Source organism: Anser brachyrhynchus, assembly GCF_964034855.1.
Source record: "Anser brachyrhynchus genome assembly, chromosome: 1".
NCBI lineage: Eukaryota > Metazoa > Chordata > Aves > Anseriformes > Anatidae > Anser > Anser brachyrhynchus.
Window position 1 is genome coordinate 29,434,678 of NC_137694.1, and position 26,953 is coordinate 29,461,630.

The 26,953-nt window shown below is 40.4% G+C and overlaps 1 protein-coding gene across 5 annotated transcripts in view; it reads left to right on the forward strand.

Moving 5' to 3' along the window:
* DOCK4 (dedicator of cytokinesis 4) overlaps nucleotides 1–26,953 on the forward strand; it is a 251,169-nt gene that overhangs the window by 55,343 nt on the left and 168,873 nt on the right. Inside the window, exon 2 of one of the 5 annotated variants that reach the window (XM_080608066.1) lies at nucleotides 1,377–25,883. The exons of 2 other annotated variants lie outside the window; for them this stretch is intronic. In XM_080608066.1, coding sequence (XP_080464192.1) covers nucleotides 25,817–25,883 — 67 coding nt within the window. In that variant the 5' untranslated portion in view covers nucleotides 1,377–25,816. Of the gene's footprint in view, nucleotides 1–1,374; nucleotides 25,884–26,953 lie in introns of those variants that run through there. 2 more of the 5 variants (XM_080608070.1, XM_080608068.1) reach the window with 2 other exon arrangements.

Below are 26,953 nucleotides of genomic sequence, written 5' to 3' on the forward strand. Positions count from 1 at the left end.
TTTTTAGGTGTAGACTTCATGTTCCCACTCAGGGAAATCTTTTTTCCATCAGGTGTCCCCACATGGGAAAGTTAAGTTAGAGGTGAGAAAACTTTTATTTTTTTATTTTGGGCGAGGTAGACTGGGTAGTCCAAAAATAAATTTATCTCCTATTAGAAACGTATGTTATTTGTGGCCATTGTTTAGAGAGGACCAAGGGGAAGAAGAGAGCATTTATTACTATTAGTGCTGCATTAGCAGTTCATGATACAGATTCTGTGCAGCTAAATGCTGTAACAGCACACAGAAATATGTGACTGCAGTAAGTAATCTCTATCCTCCCTTACACTCTCTTGTCTTTCCTTTTTTATTTCTTTTCTATGAGATAATGTCTGGGAATGTAAGGCTTGCAATATTGTGAAGTAATCCTAATTGAGACATTGGGGTTTATTGCACCAGAAAAATGAAATAAAAATGATTTGCTGTGTAGATATTAACGCTCGCAATGGAAACCCTCTCCACGGAAATGTCTCTGAGGCTGGTGGCCGCCGATAATGCTGAGCTTTGGGATGATTTGGAGACGGCCTCCTCTCTGCCTGGCAGGGGAGACAGCACGGGGATTAAAGCATAAGTGCCAAATGTTTCATAGCTTCTCTCCTTCAGAGTTTATGCAAATTCATAATGGCTCAATTTGCATATTCCCAGGTAGTTTGCAGATCTCGTTTAAATTGCGTGCTTTTGTTCCGAAGGTAAATGAGGTCTATTGTTTCAAACAGATGAGGTAGGAACGGGGCAAGTCTCTGTTACCCTGTTTAGGATCTTTAATCCCAAGGGCGTGCTTCTTCTTGAGCAAGTGGACAATTTAACTTGAGTGTCCTTTGCCTAGTTTATTTTTTGTGGTTCTGCCAAGTGATGAACACTGCAGGAGGTTCGTGCTGCGGCACTCGCCTCTGGCATCCACTTGCTCGGGAGGTGCCACCAAGCACTGGCTGAAGTAAGCACCATTGCTCACAGTCTGCTGATGCGCGTGGGCCTGCAGTAAACATGCAGTCAGAAGACGTGACTTTGTAGTGCCAAAAAGGCAAGTTAAAATTGAGCTTCACCTCCCCATCAAATGGGTCGCAGGCAGTCTGCTGCAGGATTGACAGCTGGGGGGGTTGTGGTGAAGAACAGCCCAGTGAAAACCCAGCACAGCCACATAAGTTTTAACGCACGGAAAGCTTTGAGGTGAAGGCATGGAGAAGGTTTGGGTAGGGTGTAGCTCAGCTATGCTTACTCTACATGAGCCTTTTCAAGATTTGTCATGAGTGCTGCCTGTAAACCCTACTTTATTTTATCACTTTGCCTCTTGCTTGTTTCTGAGGGCTGCTGAGCTCTTCAGTTTCTCATCCATCCAGAAGTCGTGTGGATCCACCCGACTCGTGTGGATGATGGCCTCCAGAATCACGTCTTGGTTTGGACAGCCTGTATTGAATTGGTACTGGATGGAGCTGTAGTGGAAAGTGCCATGTGAGCCACGCAGCTTTTGGCAGCCCTGCCCCAAGACAACATTGTGTGAGAGACAAGAAGTGGGGAGAGGGAATTTCACCTGGAACTGAAGGGTTGCGGCGATCGCTGGAAGATGGTTGGCAGCATGAAGCAAAAACCTGCATCTGAGGTGCTGTAAGGAGCAGGGCTCTCCGACGAGAGTTTTTTCCTGCCACTGATGGGAAGAAATTAAATGAAGACTATTTGGACTGAACTGTCCAGCTCTTTGAAGTTGGACCTATGTGATCAATCATCCCTGGAAAGTGCTGTTGACTGCTATTTTAACTAGACTGAATAAACCACTGTTGCGTACTGTAAGATGTAATTTTATATTGGTGGAGGAATTCACTAATGACCTAATAGATAAGCTTTTGTTTCTAACTGTCGCTCACTTTAAAAGCAGACCTAGAATGTTAATTTTTCACAGAGGAGTAATTTGGGCAGAAGAGAAAGCAAGACTTGCCTTAAATTTTTTTTCAGACTTGATTGTGACTGCTGGACTGTGCAACAATTCGGTCTATGTAGAGCTGCATGGGTAGGGATTTTTAAATGTACAGTCATTTGTACGGTAACAAAAAGGTTCAGCTCATCAACGTCCAGCTCTACGGGAAACCTCTTGTTACCATGCCTGTGATTTTTTTTCTTCTTACTTTTCCATAGATACAGTTGGTGGGATGGTGGTTGTATTTTTGTGTTTGTTGGGTTGATTGGTTTGGTTTGGAAGAACAAGTTAAACTCGAATTAAGCTTAGTATTCAGTGGTCCAAATTTTTATCAGTCTTCTAGTGAATGGGCTTTTTGCCTGAATTTTTCAACTTCTCCAGCTCAGCCACATGCTGAAATGACACAAACATTTACATGTGTTTGATAAAAGCAAAAATGAAGAAATGAAGGGCGTTCTGCCTTCCACTCACAGTACACATTTGATGTTTTGATGCTGTTAATGGTTTTTAAGGCATAGACTTTCTTTTCTGTGCTTTCTCTCCCTTCCCCCCCTTTAAGTAGTAGGTGCAATCTCTTCTTGTGTTACTTCTATTTTAATTTTCAGTCTTTCATAAGAGATGGTTAAAATGTACTGTAGTATGATGAGTTGAAAGGAGCTTCTGTTTGATTATCATGCAAAGCTGGAAATCTGGTTTCCAGATCTCTGTTTTAGCTCTTTTTTATGCTGCTTGTCTGAGCTGGTCACTCAGCCTTCTCCTGTTAACGCAGCAATGCCTTTATCCACCTGCCCAGTTTCTGGGGCTATTTTATTCCCCAATAAAGCTATGCTCATGCTTGGTTTGGGCTAATGCAGAGCATGTCCACACTGTCTAACAACTTTTACCTTTAAATACAACTTGAAGATTTCCTGGAGCCAATAGTTATGTGGTTTTTATCTGCAGTCTTATCCTACGGTGTTGTAGGTGACAAATGTAGTTGTCATCATTTGTTCTTTCATTACAATTTCATTGCTTTTAATTACTTTGATTCTTACTTTGATACGTGTAATGTATGACCGGGCTTCGTTGCACTAAGTACAGGAATGTGCAGATCCAAATAGCTTACATTTTATTTTGAACATTTTTTTTAATCTGCAGAATACCTTTCTATCCCTTATATTTTGCTGTTACTTTGAGGGAATTTGCCACAAGCATATCTTTGTGATTTCCTAGATAGCCTTCAGCAATTGGTGTGGCTACATCCTTCCCTATCCCTTGGATACCAATACGGCCACCAACAGTAGGGTCTGCAAGCCGGGTAGATGTGCTTGAGCAAGACCCAGCAGTGCTGCTGATCCTCGTGGTTCATCTCTACTCCCTCTTGCTCTCAGTGGGAGCAGGGCGCAGGCAGAGGACTGCCTTCTGAGGAACACGAGAGCTCCAGGCTTTATTTAGACAAGTCTCTCTTCACTTAAATAAAGGTTGTGTTTGCTGTAGTCTCATCTGAGCTGGGTACAAAATGTGCAATTACATTGCTTTTCGAGGAATTAGAATTTCATGGGAATACTGAATAACAATTTTCCTTCCTCCTTTTGAAGATCAAACAGATGATCCTTAACATTGCTTCTGAACATGACAACAGGCAGGAAGACAGTAAACATAGTAAAAGAGCTCTTCAGAGTTTACTTGATGTTTTGTTTTTTATTTTTTAACCTTTTTTTTCCTGCATGGCTCAGAATTTCAGTCACAAACTCGGCTTGAGAGCTCAGAATAAATCTCACAGTATTTGGGGAGAGAAGGCCTCTAGTGCAACCTCCGGCTCCGGTCAGGGTCAGCTGCAAGGTGAGACCAGGCTACTCGGTGCTCTATCAGCTGGTGGCCTCGGCAGGTTCTGCTTATGGAGGCTGCATGACCTTCCTGCGCAACCTTTTGTGCTGCTGGACTGCCCCGTGCTGGCACCGTTTTTCCTTATATCCACTCAGAAGCCGGACGTAAAAAGTCTAGGACTTCAAAAGGAGGCAGAAGGAGTCTGTTGCAAGTTTTCTACCTCCGTTCTTCTCCTTTGTAACCTTTTCCGTCTTACTCTTTAGTCCCTGTTGTAACCTCAGCTCTACTACAACTCCCTCCTGTCACTTGGTAGATGTGTACATCTCCTTTGAATGTCCCACAAGCACTTCTCTTTAAACGCTTGTAAAGATGAAGACAAAAATAGCTGCAAAAGGAAACTAAGGCAAAGAATGCATACTGGTAGCATTAAATTGGAAGGAAGTATTGCATCCTTGATGCTCAAAGCCTGGTCCAGATGGTAAGCAAAAGGAACCATAGCAAAAAGCTATGGTTCACTGCAGTTTTTCTTACTTGTTTAAGGCAAGCATAATGTGGGTTAAAAGCTACAATGTGTTTAACATTTATTTCAGGAAGGCTAGAATATGGCATTCTACAAACTGCTTCAGTAGGAAAACTGTAACAACATGCATACAGTTCTATTCTCATTTTTGGGGCTATTTTGGTAAGTTTAAGTTTTACTAAATTCAGTAGAATTTCGGTAAGTTAATTTTTGGTTAAATCGTATTTTTTTCTTGAAATATCCCAGAGCTGAATGTCAGTTCTGCACTAGGGGATATTCCTTGAAAGTGATATCAAATACGCTGTTTTTTGTTAGAACAACAGTTGTAAAATCACAAATCCCATATGACATGAAAGATACCAAAATATGCAAAAGTTGTTTTTAAAAGGTGATTGCACAGAGTTCAGCGTGTTGCTTGAATATTAAAAGGTTAAGATTTGCCTTGAAAGACCTGAAAAATGGGACCATGGATTTTTTGCCTAAAGCCTAATGAATTTATAAACTGACTGTGTAGTACAAAGGTGGAGTTCCTCTGGACGTAAAGTCGATACGTTGGTGTCCCAAGGGAACAATGCTGCGATCAGTGTCACTGCGGGCTTTCATCGATGATTCAGCAGGAGGCCGTACAATGCAAGTAAGGTGATGTGGCCCAGCACGTTGGTGGCTCGCTGCTGCTCACAGTGACAAAACCACAGTGCAGTGCTACCCAAGTCTTGGGCCAGTAGAGCCTGGCAGAAAACACAATAATTGTCTTGCACTCCTCCAGTTATACTAATGAAAGCCACAGCTTATGAAAACGACACTCTTCAGACTTACAAATTCCTCATTTGGAGGTTGAGAGAATGATATTAGCAGATTTTGGCAGCTGAGTGACAGTGTATCCTATCTGAAACAGGAATTTAAAGCAAACAGGGTTCTTTAGCTGTTTTGAAAACAGATGGTAGAAAGGTGAAAAATATATCCATCAAAATGGTGATTTGCCTTCAGCCAGAGTAGTGTTCAGTTCTGTTGTTGCAGCTGAAAATGAAGCAGCTTAGATTAGTGAATCTGATCTGTTCTGGGTCAGAAATCAAGCTGAAATGGTTATTTACAGATTTATTAGTGGTACGATATGCAATGACAGGGAAGCCAAGAACTAATTGGGAATTGAACACTAGTTTAATTTCCCAAATGTGTAGATGGTGCTTTAGATAAAATGCTTGCTGATGTTGTCTCATAAGAAAAATCCAGAGATTATCCCAAAACCTAATAAATAAAAGAATAAAATTGGAAGCCAGTTTATACGATCTCATTTACCTCCAGAAGTAACTTTAATTTCTTGTAACAAATGGTTTGATAAATTCAAAGATTTTAAAAGTCTCTCATACTAAGTCAGCTCCTGGGTGATTTAATACAGGTTAATAGACTGAGGAATCACTGTAGCTGGTTTTGTAAAGGACAAATGTAGTAAGTCACCTGTGGTCCTCCTCATGGTGTAGTAAATTATGAATAAGCTTGCTGTATGAGTATAAATTTTTCTTTCCTACAAACCTGTGAGCATAAAGAATAGCTGCTTTCAAGTTTTTTTCCTGAGAAAAGGTCATTTCTAGGAATCAACACGCTTTTCTTGTTAAGATGCTACTGCGACCTACAGAAAGTGGATGAGAGCTGCAGGCTTTGTTTGGGGTAATAGCATTTAATGGAAATGAAAATCTTTCTTTTAGCGGACATATAACTTTATTAAAATCGGAGTAACCATAATTTTTTCTTGTCATGTGGCCTATGCAAATAAAACGCACTGCGGCAGTTAAAATTTAGTTACGTAAGTCATCAAAATTGGAATCGAAACTTAAATTCTCTAGCTGAGGAAAAAGGAACAAGAAAGTTATGCATCAAAATGCTGTGCTTGTACCTTTGTCAAAAATGCAAATCAACCGGTAATGGGTTACTGGAAACCAGAGGATGGTTGAGGAAAACGTTTTATTGAAGAACAGAATGGGAATTTGTATCCCAGTAGTAGTGAAGATGGTTTCCTTTTCAAATACAAATGGTTGCCATCAAATTCTGTTTGTGAAGCTTCTCAGGCTGTACCTGATCGTGAAGGCTGTGCAGCCACTGTTTGAGTAACGTTTCACTTTGACCATGATGTCCTAGCTTTGCTAGTAACTTGTCATGAGATAAATTTCGATGTTTCTCTTCAAGGAGAGAAGGCTGCTTGTCTCAGTCGAGGAAACATACCATGTGGTACCTCAATGTTTATAGAAATGCTCTTATTCTCAATGGGAAACTGCAGAAATGCTACCATTTCGTAATAACACCTAGTCTCATTGCATTTGGATGTCTTACTCATCAGCTGGAGGCAAAACAAAAATGTAAAACTTTTCTGTGATACAGAGACAATTTTGGTAACAGCTTGGAAAACAAAACAAAACAAACACCTAGCTGCATCCCTCTGGGCCTTTTGTTCCTTTTTTTCCATATCCTCACACACAAGTATCTCTGAGATAACAAAAATGGGCTCTTCTGCTCGTATTGAATATTTGTGTAAATATTTACTCTGTGAGCTCAGAAACTATGTGCCTTCAAGACTGCCTCTATACTTGTGTTTTTTTTTTTTTCTCTCCCATGCTGGAGATGATGCTTTCTGTCTGTCTGTGTGGCTGTTTGATGCAGCGATGAAGGAAGGCTCGTATATCCCACTCCAACTGTGTAGAATTTCACCAGTCACCTGAGTTGAGAAGCTTTGAAATATGAGGCAGATCCCTGTATCTTCAGCTTCACTGATGCCTAGCATGTGAAGCATTTACCTGTCCTTTTCTTACAGTTTTCACACCAAAAGCTGTGCTCAAAACACTTTGGAGATAAAGATACAGGGTTGGAAGTGTGGGCAGGAGGGAATAAGGTCCAGCAGACTTGAGAAGTAAAAGGTATTGAAATCTGGAATAGGGAAAATTTGCCATCAGAAAGCCAAAACACACATGCAACCCTGGACTTATCAGCTCACATCACACTTGATTCAATAGTAGGTCATAGAGCTGTCGTCAATCTGTTTAAAAGAGAAATCTTTTGTTCTAGGTCGATACTCTTGTGTTCATGCAGCAGATAAACATTTGCTGTTCTGTATCTCTAGTTTTGTAACACATTGTTCTGCATGTGCAGATTTTTCTGAGGCTTGAGTTAATATGCTTACCCTTGTTGATTTGGAGAAGCCTTTCCTAAATTTTAAGAAGTGAAGAAAGTCCCTTTGTACTTCCTTGTATTATGGGGTTTGGAACAGGCAGCGTCTGCGTTTGTTTCCTTGTTAATTATTATTGCTAATTGCACAGACCAATCTTCTGCCTGTAGAACTCTTTCTGTACTTCCCAATTTTTATTTGTTGTCTGTTGCTGAAGGTCTGTTTGGTAGTTGTTTCTACTACTTGTATAATGAAGCATGTGGTTTGCAGGATACATCATAGTTGCCTATTTTTAAGCAGTCATGATGCTTCTTAGTGGTTGTTGTTGGTGTTCTCTTCCAGACCTCAAATTTATGTCTGCTTTCTCAGGGACGCTGGGGTTTTTTGAGACCTGACAAGAATGATACAGTGAAATGGCTCAGGTTTTTGTCCATGTTTAATTTCTTGGTCATTTGTTATGCAGTGGAGGAAGTTTGTGTTTCATGAATAAGGTAGTGAGGAGTTCCCCATTTTTCTGGTCACCCAGCTAAGCCTGGCCCCCAAGAGCATTACGTGGTTTGTTACCTCAACAGCTACACCTTAGTTTACCAGTAACAGTAGGGTGTGTGTAATGTGTTTGAAGAAGAAACTTGCCCTGAAAAACCTGCTCAATTTAGCAAATGAGAATTCAAAGAAACTTGCATTCAATGGTAGCTTTACTCCTCTAACAGGTGAGAACCAGTGGCTGCAATGCTCTGGGTGCAGAGAGCCACGCATAATGCAGTTGAGCCTTTTAGAGGCAGCGGCCTTGTGATATATCCGCATTCCCATCTTAGAGCATAAGGGTCAGAAGATCTGTATCTGCATTCATTTTGTCAAAGAATATATTCAAATAAGTTTCAACCTTCTCTTTAATTTTGTGTAGGTTCACTTTGCATCTCTACGTATGCAAACACGTTGAGCTCCATTTAAGTGGTTGAGCAGCTACTCCCAAGATTGACTCCAATTTCACTTCTTCCTTCCTGAACTTTTAAAATTCTTCAGATATTGAAAAAATAAACTCAAACACCCTTTAGACTCCCATGCTATACATCTTGTGTTACTGATCTTTAGTCTCTTAGTTAGTCTCTTCCAGATTTTGGAACATTTATTTGGGCTTGTCTTACCTGAAGGCTTGTTGCAGTGATAAATAACTTACCTTTGGAGGTACTATTTGATGGTTGTCCCTTAAAATGAAGTAGTTAATTATTTTGTAGTTGCTAGTCTGGGCATTGTTGGGATGCTTGTTCTGGGTTACAGATATTTGTAATTTGCTCTGGCATGTCGAGGCTGATCCCTAGGGTAAATTGCAACTTTTTAGTTTGGAAAAAAAAATGGTTTGGGATTGCCTCGCTCACTTTGAGAGTTATATTTATGGCAGCATAATTGCTTCAGTCATCTTGAGTTTAAAATACAGTGTAACATGTGACAAACTTATTTAACACATGCTTAGAAAAGAGTATGGGGGAGGTAATTGAAGAAACACACTGTCATCCTTTGGGACTGAGACACGAGTGCAGATCTTGTGAGCGGGGGGGAGTGGTTGTGTTGGTGGTGGTTGTTAGTTGGTTTTCTTTTCTCTCTTCTCTGTATCCTCAAAGTATGCAACAGCCAGTTACACTACAGTTAACTTGGCTCTCTTTCTGGAATACTTGGTTCGCCTGGTTTTTATAAGGGCCTATTCTGAAGTGAGATGGTCACGTCGTGCCGCCAGTGTTAGCCAAGAGTAGGGCAGAGGATGAGAGCAGAAGGTTCATCGTGGTGGGCTCATGCTAGAGAATAAAAGTCCGTGATTATCACAGTATCTCTGCGATTATGTAAGTTTCCTCTGAAAATAGCAGCCGAATTACACCTGTGGTTGGAAAATGAGCCTGTGTGAGATCTAGTGCCTTCGTGGTCAGCTTGAGCAAGTCATGGAGCACAGGATGCGTTATTCTGCTGCTGAGAGCCCCAGCTCCTGCCTAGCCTCAGCGGGATTTGCACCCACAGCAACACCCACGGGCAGCTGTGAGATTGCAGTGCCACGGCTGCCCAGCCCTCAGCAGCACCACTTCTCGTTATCCTGACCCCGAATACTGCCCTACATCTGTTTTAGAGGATTTTTTTCATTTTCCCCTCTTAGCTTGTCTGAAGCACCCTCCAGATGTTAAATCAGCTGGTAGCTGCAATATGATAGATTGGCTGCTAATTAGTTTTTTTTTCTAGAAGCGTTAGTTGTTACCTTTTAATTTTTTTTTGTACCCTGCACTTGTCCTGGCATTTTACTTTCTCTGACACATCAGAATGTTAATTAGTCTTCTGAATTCATTTACCTATGCAAATACAGATGGTGCAGCCTATTGGGTTGTTTCCTGTGCAATACAATTGTGAACTAGCCAGTTCAACTGCTACCAGAAGTTGCAAGCAGCTGTGCTGTTCCTCCCTCACCAATTTATTGCAGTGCTTTTGTTGTGATAAATCACAACACCGAGGCTTTCGTGTACGGTAGCTAGTATCAAGTCACTTCATACTGATGTCCTTAACTATCAAATATGACATGCTGACTGGCTTTTATTGGTCTTGGCCTAAACAAGGCATAAATATTACTCTAAAATAGGAAAGGATGCTGACGGATAGTCAGAAAGGGCATTCACCTCTGAAATGATGAATGTAATCCAGAAATCATAACTCTCTGGTAGCTGTTTAAGGGCTTACATGGGATGACTATTCACATCTTGGTCCTGTGCTCTGAGGACAAGTGTCCATATCATAAAAAGACATTAACACTTACCGGTGTTCTGTGAAGAAAGAAGTTTGAGAAGCCAACAAGCAAATGCATTTTTCAGCACCTCCCAATTCAGCACCGCTCCTTTCTTGTAAGACTTCGTGTACTTTGTAGTTTTGTTTATGCCAGCAATTAACCTTCTCTTTGAATAAATAACAAAACTCGGCTGGGTGAAAGCTGCTAGGCTTGCATTAGCATTGGTGGGTATCACCTCAGTATGACTGTGTGCTTTTCAATTCCTTAGGTTATGGTATGGTTTCTTAGACTCATCTTGTGTTTCGGGTGCATGCGTCTAATGAGGGTTGTCTGTGAGCTGTCCTTGCATGAAAGCAGGGTCTTGGAGCTGTCTGTGGTTTAACAGGACCGCTTACCATCTCAGAAGGACTCTGTCATGAAGAGATGCAGTTTTGACCTTGCTGGCACTGAGAGTTTAGTTACCTGTCCAGGGAAATGTTACATTGAAAGCATATTAAAAATATTTAGGAATATGTATATGTTTCCTAAAGATTTTGTCATGTAATTGTTCTGTTCCTCAGTGGACAAAATTTTCTGCATTTCCAGCCTGCCTCTGTTTCCTTACTTTTCTGATGCTTACTTTCACTTGCTTACACCGAAGTCTCCGCAAGGCTCATTTTTGTATTTCCCCCTACCTCATGTAGCATCAGCTCTGAATTGTTGACACTCCCTCCAGCCTCCCGGTCTGCTGCATAACCTGGCTGTGACTTCCTCAAATTCTTCAATTCTTCTACTTTGTTTTGCTGCTGCTTCCAGATCTCTCAATCTCCACCCACCTGAGACCAAGATTTTCAAGAGTCTGCATTAATAATTAACAAAAACAGTTCTGTCTAGGAGTTCTTTCCCCTTACAACAAATTTGGTCTTGTTTGCACTGATAGATGTCATTAAGGTTTAATGATCCTTGATTCACATTCCCCGCACAAATGCCAGTTGGTTAGCACATGTCACCAACCTGTTAGCAAGGGAGAAAGCACTTGTGGTACAACTGGAGCTGGTATTAATATCGTGGGCATAGATTGACAGATTCTCTAAGCTATTGCACTTAACTTACTGAATATTTAAAACCTCATTAAGCAGTGTTAGGAACTTCTGTTCTGACACCTTACTTTAAATATCTACGGTGGAACACTTGGGTTTGGAAGAAGTAAGCCTTCCCTTACATACAGCTACCTCGATCCCAAAGCAAACACCTGAAACATGACTGTCTGAAAACTCACCATGAAAGGTGAGACCAGTGGCTTTTACAATGCAGAGAACAAAACATCAATTTTAAGATGTGTGGTTTCACCTAGTTGCTGTATCCGGTATAATTTTCCCTTCTGTAGCCATTTTAGTTTTTAATTTTTTTCTAAAGGCCAAGCAAGTGTACAGTACTCAAGTCTGAAGATGCTACTTTTTAAAAGGGTTTAAAGATGTGAAAGAAATGAAATCTATTTTAGGGTTTCTGTTTATTTGTTTGATTTTTAAGAAAAAAATGCTAAATGTTGCTTGGCAGGAATTAGCTAGATTATTTTCTGGGAAACAGTAATCTAGAATAAGATTAACGTGTTGTGTTGAAATGCAGTGTTGATGCAGTAGTATCTCACTTTTAAATTAAGATAGCATGAGTGTAAGCCTATATTCCCAGGGTGAAATCTAAAACTTTGATCTGGCAGCAAAACTCATAGATACAATTGCCATCTATCAGAATATAAATTTTGGATTTAAGAGTTGATCTGGAAGCTCAATAGAAAAGTTTTACTTGTAATGAAGAATTTTATCCACAGGTGTTGGCATGCCATCATTTAAAAAAAAAAAAAAAGATTTGAAGTTCTAGTATCCTAAATGTCCAAGTTAACTCACTGAATTTAAGGAAGATACAATTTTCAATTAATTATTTAATAAATGTTAAGCATTAGGCATATTAAATACTGAAAGTCATTACTGCAACATTAATTTTTACATGGATAATCCTTGCAGTCCGTAGTGTAAAGAAGCCAGACAGTTGGCTAACTTTTTTCATTCTTGGCTTCTTTTTTCTTTATTTTACCTATAAGCATAGATTTCAGGATGTGATGAAGATTAGAATAGATGAACAGGATGACATAAATTACAAATGCTGTTCACAAAGCAATAACTGTTTTTCCCCCTCTTTATCTTGCAGAAGTACATCATTTAATTGAAAATTGGTCTAAAATATTTGTATGTGAAAGTTGGATTTTATTCTCCAAAAAGCTGAGTTCTGAGAGTAACTTAAAAAAAGAAAAAAGAAAACCCCTTATAAATATATGTATGTTTTGAAGTAGGATTTATATCTAATGTATTCAGTCTCTAATACCTTCTAATCATAGCATTTAAGATAATACTGAGCAGCCGTAAATCACTACTTGAGACAAACATTGAAAGAAGTCTAGATCATTTAGAACTGGTCTAAAAGCACACAGTTCATCATTAAATACTTGGTTTTAAAGTGTTTTAAATATTCCTTTGTTTCCAGAGAGAATGGATCCTTTTATAGTTGTGTCTTGGTCAAAATCACAAGGAAAAAAAAATTGAAGTATCAAGTTTTGCAAGGAAAGTGATTTGCATACTGTTACTTTGCTTTCTGTCAAATTTTGTTAAGCTTGCTGTGACCTACTTAAGAGTCTTATGATGAGATTAAGAATTGCAGTGAATTCTGTGTTGCAGACTACACTAGTTTTAGCACTTCTGTTTACCACACCACTTTTGTCTTAGTGGAAGTAATGCAGAGTTTCTCATCGTAAGCCTTTAGCTAAGTTTTTGATTCATTTTCCTCTGCAGAGTCTAGTTTCTTCTTAGGGTTTTTATTTTTTGTTTGTGGTGGTTTTTTTTTTTGGTGGGATTTGTATTTCTAAATTGTTTCAGGCGAAATATGGGAGCTGCAGGTTCACCCTGCCTATTCTGGCAGTCAGCTTTACTTTGTGAATTGCAGGTTGAACCCAACTGGAAACGTTTTTATTGGGCCAAAATTTTTATGTCACTGACAGAGTATTCTTTCTGTCACCACAGCTATGGCAAAGTCCACTGGTCCACTTTCCCATCTTAGTAATACTAGAAATCTGTGAAAAGCAAAATGCACATACACGAACCAATAACCCAACGTCCTCAGGGCTGCTCTCAATCCATTCTCTGCCCAGCCTGTATTTGTGCTTGGGATTGCCTTGGCCCAGATGCAGAACCTTGCACTTGGCCTCGTTGAACTTCATGGTTGGTTCTTCATTCTCCCAGTCCCTGCCTTTGCCTTCTGCAACCTGGGCAGCGAGACTTGAGCACTTGCCGGTGAAGACTGAGGCCAAAAAGTCTTCAGGTACCTCAGCCTTCTCCATATTCCACGTAACCAGGTCTCCCCTTTCCTTCTGGAGAGGGCTGAAAATTTCCCTAGTTGTCTTTTTATCACTGATATACCTATAGAAGCCTTTCTTATTGCACTTGATGTCCCTGGACAGATTTAATTCTATCAGGGATTTGGCTTTCCTAACCTGATCCCTGGCTTCTCAGACAATTCCTCTGTATTCCTCCCAGGCTACCTGTTCTTGCTTCCACCCTCTGTAGGCCTCCTTTTTCTGTTTGCGTTTGGCCAGGAGCTCCTTGTTCATCCACGCAGGCCTCCAGGTAGTTTTGCCTGACTTCCTCTTTGTTAGGATGCATTACTCTCCTGAGCTTGGAGGAGGTGATCCTTGAATATTAACCAGCTTTCTTGGGCCATTCTTCTCTCTACTTCCCCCCAGTCCCCTGCCTGTCCTTCCTAAAGAGCCTGTATCCTTCCATCCCAACACTCCAGTCATGGGAGCCATCCCACCACATGTCCATAATGCCAATCAGGTCATAGCCCTGCAGGTGTGCATACGTCTCCTGTTTATTCCCCGTGCTATGTGAGGCTTTTAGGTTGGGCCCCTGATGAAGCTGACTTACTGGCTGGCATGGCTGGAATTCCTTCATGCTGTTCTTCAAGGGCTCTCCTGCTGACCTGTGATCCTTCTCCAGGCGATGGCCATCTATTGCTGGCACTGGCATCAAACTTCTGGGAATTGGGTGGATTGAGGTTCCTGTCCCCAGGCAACTGTATTTTAAAGGAAAAAAAAACACCCTACCCTAAAACATAAAAGCCAGAATATTGTTGTCCTGTCACCTAATTCTGCTTCCCTGTCCCAGGTGTACAAATGTTAAATACGGCTAATGTTCATGAAACCAGGTCAACCCTGAATATTTTATGTAAATCCCTAGTCCTGATGGAGTATGATCATAGCTCAAAAGCCTGCTTGGGCAAATCAAGTTGCAAGGTGGAATCATTAAGATGATATTTTAGTCTCATTTCTGCATGTACTTGCCCTACATTGTAGTTAAGTCCATTAATCAGTTTAGTATTACAGTGTAATGGAGACCAATCTTCACGCTTGCCCCGTCAGGCCCTTTCTGTGTCCTAGGGACTACTGCAGGACGTTTGCAAAGGCACAAGTTTAAGAACTCTTCAGTTTAAGTTTTAATTCCAATGCATCCGCCTCTTTGCTGTTTTGAGCTCTCGTTTTACTGGTTGTTGCTTGTTATGTGTGAGGGTGGGTGATCTTCTCAGTCCTTAAAAAGAAAAAGGGAGGGGAACGAATTGAAATGGTAAAATAGAAACATTAGGGCAGATGAAAACAAACACAGCCAATTTCAGAATCTTTAAGCTAACTTTTTATTCAGAAAAGGTGAAGTGCTAGTAGGAGTATTTTCTAATAAAACCTCTAGTTTGTCTCTTCTTGTGTCTACTCTAGCTGAAATATAAAGGCTTCAAATTTCACCAGATGTACGTGAATGAGAATAGTCTGTTTTGGCGTGCTTGACACCTTCAATTCTTTTGGAGACTGAGAGCATAAAATTGTCTAATTTCCATACATTTTAGAAAACAAGTATGAAAAGTCATAAGACTACTTCCGTGATTTTGCTCATGTGTAATTTCCTTTCTGTGACACTTCAGTGGTTTAAATGCAGGCCTTCAAGGATTAGATAGGATTAGGTTGGTCAAATAATGGTATCTCCTTCTGGCACTACAAGTAACCAAACCACAAATGAGCGTAATTAGCATATCCGTTAACACTGCTGCTGGTTGGAACTAATGAATTTCAGTGTGAGCCGAGTAGCAATTGTTGGCTGACCTTTCAGATAATCCTAGTAAAGTGGAAAAGCAAACCCTTTTAATTGGGATGGTAATTTTAGAGTTAATAAAGAGCATATTTTTGATAAATGCATTGAACATGCTATATTTAAACTTCTGAAGAAATTTAGAAGCAGTGTTGCAAGCCTTGGTGTGCCTCTTTCCTATTGCTCCACAGGTTTAACTCTTTACTGGGTTGCAAATACTTTCTTATTCCATAAAAAGCCATTTTCCTTGACTTGTTCTCTTCAATTCCTTGTTAGGAAGAACAGACCCGTTACAAGTTAGGTGTGTTACTGATGATTTACGTACCTGTAGTAGTTTTAATTAGTCGGTAGGATTATGATATGGATCAAAAGCTTCTGCTTATCCAAGTCTAAGCTAGTGGTTATTCATGCACAGTGTTCCCAGTGATTCTATTTTTGAGCTGATATCCCAGCTACCTAAATTCAGAGGTTTTAGGCATGTGATTTTTTGAGAGAGGAGAAGGGAATAATGCAGAAGTACTAAATAGTAGAGTTGTTTTAAAGCCAGGTAAGTCTAAGGAAAAATAATGTTGTTTTTAAAGTATGCTTGTGCTTATTCATCTTCAGATTCAGCATTTGGCTTGGAACTTAGCAGCTGATTCTTTTCACTGCTTCTGAAAATCTTCTGTTAAAAAAAGAAAGGTCGATGTCGTAGAAATGCCACCTGATTCATCTCATCAGTTCTTTTGCTTATTTCGTTCAAATTCAAAACATCTTAGCAGTCTCCTAATCATCTAATTTACTTATTTTCAACATCCATACATTGCTACTTAGTCTGTACTTGGCATCAGAAACTGCTACTACTGCTGTGTAGCATAGGAACTGAACAGTTGTCAAGCTAGGTCAAGCCACATACACCCGTCTATTTTTTTATGGGAATTTTTTTTACTGGGAAAAAGCATAAGGAATAAGGGAAATATAGATTTAACCATGCTTGTTAGAGCCTTTCCAAAGACTAAGATTGCATTAGGACTGTTGTACTTAAGTCCTCCTATATCAGTAATCCCTTTTAAAATTGCTTTTATTGTCAACCTTGACAGCATTCTGTGACAGTGATGTTGTGTAACTTGATTGTGCCTCCATGAAAATACTATTTGGTTCATTTTAAACTGCTGCTGGACCATTCATTCCTTTAAGATATTATGCTATGAGGAGTAGGAATTGCATGTTTGTTTTCCCTTAATTTTCGTGGTTTGTGTTCCTCTGTATTATCTTGTCAGTTACATTTCTTTTCCAAGCTCAGTTCAGGAGGATGATACATGCCTTGGATGACCTTTTCTGTCTTTCTTTGACCAGAACCTGTTCTGGTTCTTCTGTTTATTCCAAAAAATAGGAACCAGAATTTTGCAAGGGGGGATTTCTCTGTGGATTTAGGTAGTGGCAGAACTTCTGGGTACTGCAGCAATTAGTTTTACGTAAACTTTGTAGCTTTGTAAGCTTTGAACATGTTATGTAGATTTTCAATCACTACTTGCTTCAAGTTGATGGATTAAGTGGAATTTTGCTTGTATCTTAACTGAAGCTTTGTTTTGTTTTGTTTTGTCATCATGGTGGCAGCTACAGCCTTTGAGGTATTGACCTTTGAGATAGAGTGGGTGGAGATGGGATAGAGGCAGTCCTCTTGATACAGGAAAAATGCCCGAGTTGACTGCCTGATGTGTCTATGTGTCTTGCTCCTGCCTCTGTGGTACACTTTATCACCGGACTCAGGAAGAATTATTTTGTTAGATTAGATTGGCAGGAACCCTGGTTTCTTGACTCTTTTTTTTTTTTTTTTTTCCTAGCGGATTTCTGAGCACTGTCATTGCCTTTGGGAAAAACTGCTTTCTTCCTGTGGCACTGTACAGCTGCAACTCAGTCTATGATTATAAGAATCCATCTTGCTATGAGGTGCTAGGAAATGATGTGCAGACAGCGATGTGGAAATGCACATTGCACAGACAGTGTGGATGCTTCTGGGGGCAAATATCTCCTAATAACCTGCGATTATGGATTATGGGTCATGGGCATTTTGGACATGCCCCATACAGTATCCTCTGGTCAAAGGCTAGAAAAACTGGATATTTGGTTGTGGTAAATTATTTTTTCCGCATTTATTTAAGGAATAAATCTGTTTTCTGAGATGTTGAAGTGTTTATAGCAAAGCAGAAAACATCATGTGAAGAATGCCCTGTATAATTTGCAATGGTCAGTCCTTAGTTTTTCTGTGGATGATGCAATTTTGTGTATTAACTACAGGACACTGACAAGATATTTTATGGTACAGTCATGTATGTAATTATTGTTTTGGTTTTTATAATCGACAGTGGTAACATCTGGGTGATTTATTCCTGCCAATTATTTTCTGAATTAATATGCTCAGTCTAAGGGTAATCAAACAGAGCAAAAAGCCCAATAAATCGGGAACCAATTTTTGAAGGCAGATGTTATGATTTTTTTTGATGGCTGTGTAGTGGAAAAGATCAGTTCACACACCATTACCTGACCAACTAATTTGTTTAACCACATGCGTTACAATCAAAGGTATGATCGCCATAGTTTATCCCTTAGAAAACGCTCATTTGCATCAAAAACCGTAGAATATCCTGAGTTGGAAGGGACCTGCAAGGATCACTAAGCCCAACTGCTGACTCCACACAGGACCACCCAAAAATCAGACCCTATGTCTGAGAACGTTATCCAAACCCTCCTTGAACTCCGGCAGGCTCAGTGCAGTGACCACTGCCCTGGGGAGCCTGTCCCAGTGCCCGACCACCCTCTGGGTGCAGAACCTTTCCCTAACCCCCAGCCTGACCCTCCCCTGTCCCAGCCCCATGCCGTTCCCTCGGGTCCTGTCGCTGTCCCCAGAGAGCAGAGCTCAGCGCCTGCCCCTCCGCTCCCCTCGTGAGGGAGCTGCAGGCCGCCATGAGGCCTCCCCTCAGCCTCCTCTTCTCCGGGCTGAACAAACCAAGTGGCTTCAGCTGCTCCTCGTATGTCTTGTCCTCTAGACCCTTCATCATCTTTGTAGCTCTACTTCAGATATCTCTAATAATTTTATGTCCTTCTTATACTGTGGTGCCCAGAACTGCCCACAGTACTCAAGGTGAGGCCGCACCAGCACAGAACAGAGCAGGACAATCCCTTCCCTTGACCAGCTGGCAGCACTGTGCCTGATGTACCGCAGGATACAGTTGGCCCTTTTGGCTGCCAGGGCACACTGCTGGCTCATATTCAACTTGCTGTCAACCAGAGCTCCCAGATCCCTTTCTGTGGGGCTGCTCTCCAGGCTCTCATCTCTCATCCTGGACATACATATCCATGGTTGGCCCATCCCAGGCACAGAATCCACCACTTGCTCTTGTTAAACTTCGTATTGTTGGTGTTATTTTGTTTTACTTATTTCTAGAATATCTTTTTGTATGAGGTCTTCTGCCTGAGTTTCATGTTCTCATTTCGAAAGTTTTTTTGAAGCATTGGAGGAAAACACAGCTTTTTTCTCTCCTTACCTCAGATGCTGGATAAATCCTATGGGGCCTCTGTTATACTATCTGGATGCCCAGGAGGCAATTAATTGTAGGAAGGAAAAACAGTCTTTCAACAAATGAATGATTTTAAATTAGCTTAATAATTATATCAGCTGTCTGTGCTGGTAAGCTGGCTCTCTTGACAAAATATGTGGCTGGGAGTTCCTGTGCTCGCTGCCCCTCACTGGGAGTGGTCCCTTCCAGGGCAGCAGCCTTTCAGGAAGGCTTTGCTGCTGGTTTTGCTTGGCTTTCATTTCTCCTCATTCCCTGCCTCGCCCATGCCCCTTTCACATGGAGCTTGGCAGCTGCTTTTCCTTCAAGTCTTTGAGTTTTGTACTTAAGTTCAGTGCAAAGGAAGTGCATGATGTGTCTTACTGGCATGGACAATGGTCAATATATTGTAGATCTGATCTGAGCTCATTTCAGCTTTGCTACCAACCTGCTAGCAGATGCTGGGCTGACAAAAAGTGTTTTTACGTGTTTCTGCTCATTTTTCTTATTTATGAAGTAAAGTTTTTGCTGCTTGCGTTGCTTTTAAAGAGATTCAGAAAACAGTCATGTGGATTTGTTCATCTGGAGAAGGATGGGAAAACTCCTTAATAATAAAAGAAAAAAACAAGCACCAAGGACAGCATTATGAGCTGGTCAAGGGAAATGATCGTCCCACTCTACTCTGCGCTGGTGTGGCCTCACCTTGAGTACCTGTGTCCAGTTTGCCTGTCAAGACCTTGACTAGTTTCATTCAGGAGGTATTTCATGGTTCAGAATGTAATGTGAGTCTCCCGGTACTGATTTCTTAGAAATACTTCACTGTTTTCTGTGTTTTTCTGGACCCATGGTATCCCAAACATAGCCCTAGGCCACCTCTAGAGGAAGAGTTAAGGAGAGAGCTGTTATAGTGGCCGTTATTTTTAGTGACTCTCCTAATATGTTAAACAGTGTTGAAAACAAAAGAATTATCTTGATGTACTCATACATAAAAAGATAAATGCTGAGATGCAGCAATGAATAGTAATATAAACATTTGAAGAGGGCTGTTTGCTCATATACTTCCGCTGATGACTTCCTTCCCAGCAAACAAGACTATCAGTCCCTGGTCAGCAGTCTTCATTATCCTATAACTGGCTGCATATTCTTTTCAGATACATTTTTGGATGCTCTTGTGCACTTTTATAAGCAGCCAACTGAACCTAAACCCTCATCACCCATGATTTTGGAGTAATAGGTATAATTTGTAAGCAAACATGAGTAGTACAGGAAGGATCTGATTTTTCGAGAGAATTCTTCTGAAAGGACATCAGAAGCCTGCAGAGATACTGTGAAAAGCATATATCCAGATAGGTTTATTTTTTTTCCGGGGCTTTGACTAGAAAAAGAGTAAGTTTATTCATTTGTTATGTTTCCTCTTTCGGCGTACATTTTAAGATACCTGTGGGATTATGTTAAATGTCCCTGTAGTTTTAACTTTATGGAGATTAGTGATGAAACTTGTCAGGACTAACTACACTGAGTTCTGCTGGCTCAACGATTGAAGTCAGGCTGAAAAGTGAAATGGTTATTGCCAACCATTAAACCTCATAAACCAGCTTAAAACCAGTGGGATGTTTAAACTTCTTCAGTTCAGCAGTTTCTGAAAATTTTCAGAGGAGAAAGTAGTTTTGCTTCACCAGTCATGAATTTCCAGTATAATTTGAAATGTCTCTCAAATACACTAGATCAAGAAAGTTCTGCTTCATTTAAGATACAAAAAAAAAAAAAATGCACCAGGGTATTTGTAAGTGATTTGTAATCATCGTCTTCCTTAGATGCACTTACCTAGATGCACTTCCACACCTTGCAAACAGACTAGTTTTTCAAGAGGTTTTCTGGTATTAAGTTCACATCTACAGATAATTGGCTGATCTGTATGGCAGTCTACAACAGCTCACAATTACACAAAAAATCTTTGGGTTTTGTTTATTTTTATTGCTAACTAAATTACACAATGTGCTTATTGCGTAAGTTTCTAGGGGTTTTGTTATATTACTGAGGAAATGACTACTAATAATTAGAAGAATATTGTGATATTTTTTGACGTAAAGCAAAAGATTGGCATTTAATAAATATACATCATAAGTAACAATGTGGTTAAGGCTATAGATTACCAAAGCAGAATAATTTGAGTTATAAAATGGGAGAGAGAACGTTACAGGTAGGTTAAACTCAAAATTAACAGAACTCTTATTGATAAAACAACAGTATTTAAAATAAATTTATAATGAAATGGTTGAATGTCAGAGAAATACAGATTACCAAGAGACTGCCTCTTGTCTGCGATATAATGTTACGAGACACACTGAAAAGTATTGGCACTAAAAATTGCTCAGGGTGTTGATTTTACTTTTGTTGTCTTTTGCTGATGGCATGTCAAGTACAGAGTTAAACGCTGTTCTTACGAAGGAAATAAAAGAAAACTGGACAGTGTTTTATCTATAATGGCATTTGATGGACCTGTCTGTTATAAAAAATTTACCGCAGAAGATGGATGGCCTGTCTCTTTTTTATTAGTGAAGAAACCTTATGCTCTGCTTTTGTTGGCCTCCTTGAAAGTCACTTATTACTTGAAGAGGAGTAAACACTGAAATTTTAACGGGAAAGTGGTCTAGTTTGCCAAACTCTTTTATACCAAACACACGGAGTTTCTCAGCTACTGTACTGTTGTCTGACTGTGTTCTCCTTGGAAGGCTCTGATAGTTGCTGAAGAATGGTGTTGCAGCTTGCACAGCAGTCTGATTTTCTTTACAGTTCACAAGACTACAGCTCTTTTGAGCTTGGGTTTGTATGGCGGTACATGAAAAGTTCATTAAAAGCTGTGAAATTATTGACCCTAAATTCAGGGCAGAATGTCGGGCTATAATGCTTTTTTTGGGACGGAAGAGGAGAATAGGGAAATGTTGGTCATTAGGCTTTGGACCAGACCCAGTACACTTGGATTAAATCAGCACAAAATTGTAAGGATGCACTCAGCTATTCAAGGCCTGCTTTAAAATAAACACCTTAGTGTTATTCTGAAAAAAGTTACATGCTTTCTTGGAAGTGTCTCCTGGGTCTATAATTACGTGAAACACCCTTCATTTTGTGCTGTCTGTGTGGGGATGTGAGAGGTAGCCAGCAAACCTTCTGGCATATGCAAGAATATCACCATGGATCTGGATTTGAAATCATGTGCAACTTTGAGTCTTTTAAATTTAACTTTCTGGAGGTTTTAGTGAGCACCACATCATGCTTTAATGAGGCCCCAAATACACTGAAGAGTCGTGATGAGACCTGGTTTCTGTGCTTACCAGGCTTTGTTGACTTTGTTGGACCTCAGATGCACTTGTGCTTCTCCTGTCCACGCATTAACATTTTTTTCTGTATCTGACACCTACAGGAAGTTGTCAAAAGAAAAAGAAAAAAAAAAGAAAAAAGAAAAAAAAAGATAGAAGAAGAAACAGGTGGAATATATTTGATTTTAATTGAAAATTTTGGTTCCCCAAAAGCTATGAACAAAACCTGAAGACTTTTTCAAGTTAAAGTTACATAACAATAACTCTTTTCTTTGCCGATGATATTAAAAATTAAGGCAATTACTTAACAAACTTAAAAAAAATAGTTACTTGGAAAGACTTAGTTGTTTGGAAATACTTAGTCATAATGAAAGTCATAGTAACAGTTATTTTTATCTGAAGAAGGTTGTCCTCGTAGATAATGTCATCTTTAATATAATCTACTTTTTTCCATGTTCTGCTTTGTACCAGCTGGATTTTTGAAGTTGTTGCTGATACTTCGTCCATACTTACTGCTCATGATGTCAGTCTAAGAGCACCGATACTGCATCCGTGGCTCTAGAGAGAGTATTAGAGAGCTGTGAGACCAGATGGTCTAACTGCACGTAGCATAGCTCCTGCATTGTGTTCAATCCTGTGATATGATTCAATGCATGACATCTATACCGTATGGTACTGCGTTTACCTCGCTTTCTACTGCGATACCTGAGACAGGTTTTACATGCACATTCCTTCTCTTCAAAGAAGGAAAGTCTTAAAGGAAATCTGATAGCGAGGAGCTGGATCATCTACTCGTAGACTCCAAGGTGCACTAGGTTTTCTAGATGTGTACAGACCTGCTAGTTTTATTTTCTTTTTACTTTTAAATTTCCATTTCCAGAACTAATGCAAACCAAGAAATTGCTCTTAGCTGAGTCAAAATGTAGACATAGTAAGAGGTAGTAGGAGCTCAAGAAATGCTTAACTCATATTTGATTGAAGAAGAAAAATAATCAGTGAAATCTCATACCTGCACGGATAGGCACTCTGGTGGTGTATACTGAATTACTCCTGGTATTCTACACGGGCAGCCATTCTCAACAGCAGGTAGGTGCCCCAGGAAGCCATCACTTGTTACTTTTAGTGCTCTTTCCTAAGATACAGTGCTTAATATCTAAGGTACCTAAAGGAAAGAGTTAGCAAAAGTTTCTGCAGATGTTGGGGGAACTGTTATCAAACCAGGTGATAAAGTTCCTCCCTGAAGCTGAGATGCAGGATGAGCAGAGCTTGACAAATGCTCAGACAGGCGCACTAAACTGATTATCTGTATTAGAATAGTCCTGTGGGTTTTGGCAGCATTGTAATCAGGGATTTGAAAGCGATTACCTTGCTGAATTCAAATGTTGAGACCAGAACAGGGGGAGTGTGCTCTGCTGCAGCTCCGTGTTCTTTGTGTATTTCAGCCTTGGTATTTGCCTTGGCTGTGCAAACAGCTAGTGCTAGTAGCAGCAGGAATTTTGGATGTTGGCTTTGTTTTTCAGACAAGTGAAGAACAGTCATATGGAAAGGTTCATGGTTCTACTTGCATAGTATTTTCAAAGCTTGGACGTTGCTAGAAACTTTTTAATGCTTTTTGAAGTGCCACAAAGTATTTTCATAAATAGTTGTTTGATAAATATTCCTACTAGGAATATGCCCACACAAGCACTCGTCTCTGAAGAACAGGCGAACACTGCACTCGAGCAACACTTGAGATATTCAGGAGCCACGCATGGCTCAGGAGCCCTGGGCTGTCAGCATCTGAGCTGTGTGATCCTTTTAATTGTGGTGGGCATACAGGAGGGAGAGCTCACACTCTTTCATGTCAATATAAATTTAAGGGTTCTTGTCCTCAGTGACCTGCAGGAGATTTAAGGATCACTTCTGTTATTGAGACTAACACGGGTATTGTCTCTGTCGAGGAGAGGTTAGATTGATTTCTTTTTTTCCGCTCTCTGCTTTTCTGCCATTGCCTTCATTAGCTTGTTTTTGGTCAGCAGCAAGCCTTCTAGGGTATCTGGAGGCAGCACAGTGCATTACTGAACAGATGCCTGAATTAACCCGTGTAATAGAAGTGTGAGCATGTAGCTGTGCTATCGTGGCACTCCATCCAGATCAATTCACATGCAGGCAAAGCTGAGTGCGTGCGGTGGCCTGGGATGGTAAGCTTTGGCCATTCAGCATTAACAACGTTGTACGCCCGAGTGTGTTTATGCTTGCAAAAATTCTGCCTATTTAGAAATCTAAAAAGGTACCTTGGCTTCTTTTGGGGAGAAAAAACTCATCCTGGAAAAGATAGAGCTAAGGAATCGTTTGGAGAAAAGAGCAGAGAAGGTGACAAGAGAAGGCTTCTCAAACTTTCCCACAAGAACAAGGGGATGTGAAAGGAAATTGTAAGTGGCAGGTGTAAAATAAAAGGAAGATTTCTTTTTTTCCTGAACCTTATTTAAACTGGTAAGTTCGCTTCCAGGGGAGTTTGTCAGCACCAACATAACAATGCATTCATAATACATTAAATGCGTACACAAATTCATTAGTAGCTGTCGAACACAGAATGATCACATCTGGCTCAGGAGACACGAGATGCTGAGAGCTGTACCACTGGATGCTTGCGTTGCTTGCCAGTGGTCGGTAGCATCAGGATGACTTCGCAGGCAGAATCCTGAGCAGAGATGTTGGTCTGACTGCTTGATTTTATTTAATGTCTGCTTTGATGATGTGCTCTCTCTAATGTTGCGTTTTCTGCAGCTGCTTACATTGACAGATTTGTATTGTGTTTGCTCTCCGTATGTACATATCTGTCATTACTCATCAGTTAAAGGGCTGCATAAAAACAAGCTCAATTTTTTGTCATAAATGGAATACTGAACAGTAAAGGAATTGTCAACTGAACTCTATGCTGTCTTTTTAATATTACAAGCTCCCTAGTTTTATTTATTACAGCTTTTCTGATAAGTTTTCAAGTGTTGAATTGAAAATAAACCTCTTGAAATGGTTGTACCTGAAACTCTCAATCTGTCTAAAGAACAGCATTTCAAGTCCAGAACACAAACTCGAAAAATGGCTTTTGCCACAGAGAGGGCCTGATTTCAATTATAGCAGATAATATCTGAAATCAATAATAGCTTCTGGTCATCTGTTAGGAGGAAAGGAACAACAGTGTGTGCCTCATTAGTTCTTATGTGCAGGTCTCCAGTTATTTCAGGCATAAAAATTTTAAGAATGTAACCCCGAGCAAAACTTGGAAATGGGCCACCCACCCCTGCTACCAGCGGATCAATTCCTTTTCTATCACAGCATCTTGTTCCCTGTCAACACCAGCCCCCATGACACAGTGTTCCCACCCTCCAAATCAGTTATTTTCCTGTGTCTTTATATTTCTGTGTGGTTCCTGTGCTGTCTCCGGTAGTTGGGACATCATGGCTCGGGGCGTTGAACTGGAGTCTGCTTTTTATTCCACCACTGAGCGTGCACGATATGGCCAAGTAATTTTAAAGTGATGATTAAAGCAATTTACATTTTTCTACCCCCCTCCCCTCTTTCTTCAGATGAAGGACTGTCTTTTATTATCTGAAACCTGAGCCTCCTGTCGTGGCACAGATGCCCAGCTTTGAGGTATCGGTCGCTGCTGCAGATGTCGCCTCCCCTGCTCCCGATGCCTTTGCAGGTGGGGATGTAAGCCCGTGAGCCCTGCTGCTCAGCCAGAGCTGTGGAGTGCTGCCTGTCTTCCTTCTTAGCACTGAGCTTAATTTTAGCTTGGGACAGGGGGCATCCTGAGCACCACGTTGCGTTGCACCCTTTGTGGGGGAACATTTCCATTTTATAAACAAAAACCTGAGCCAGTCATGAAGCACAACGTGGTTTGGGTGAGTCTCAAGTGTTTCTTTATAATGCTAACTCAGCTGAAGGAGTTCAGTGCAGTAATTGTCACTGGAAGAAAAAATCTTGTTGTATTTTTCAGAACAGCAATTCTGTTTGTGCTGTAGAAGAGCAGAAGGGTCTTGCACGAAAGAACTTCATTTAGGCTTTAATTAAGACCTTGGGCTTGGATTGATCTGTTTATAGGCCAGGGACCTGTATCTCACAGCTGTCCAACAGGGAGCACAGACAGGCAGTGACTTAGATAATGAAAGAGATGAAAGGGAAAGTTTCTTTTGAGAAGCTAAACATAAGCTCCATCAGATTACTCGTTCTGTCTGCTCTTTCTCCTAATTGGGACAGTGGTCTGATGTGAAGGTAAGACTGGAAACCTCATTCCAATAGTTCACAGTGAAAAAGTTGTGAGAAACTCATCAAGAAGATGTCCTGTAATATTTATCACATTCCTGATTGAACTGACTCTCTGTTTTATTGACCTTTGCAGAAGAAAAATATTATGGATGACATTTTGGATGATTTTTAGCAGTTTATCACAGATAAGTAACTTAATCCAAAAGAAAAGAACCTGTGCGAGATGGCCTGTTCTCTCTCCACAGCTCTCAAGCAAATGAGTTGTTTCAAAACAGGATTCATTGCACCTGTAATACCAAAGACATTCTGATCTTCGCCTTAACCCAAGAACTTCTTTAATGTTTCATATCACTGTAGATCTCACTGTACGATTTCACCTTCTGTATGGACTGGGATTTTGTGTCCTATGTTGTTTTACTGACTTACCCTCTGAGTACCCTTTGGCAGCAAGAAAATACTTAATAGTTCCAAGTTAGCTGTTGTATTTGAACTCAGTTTCAAACCTCC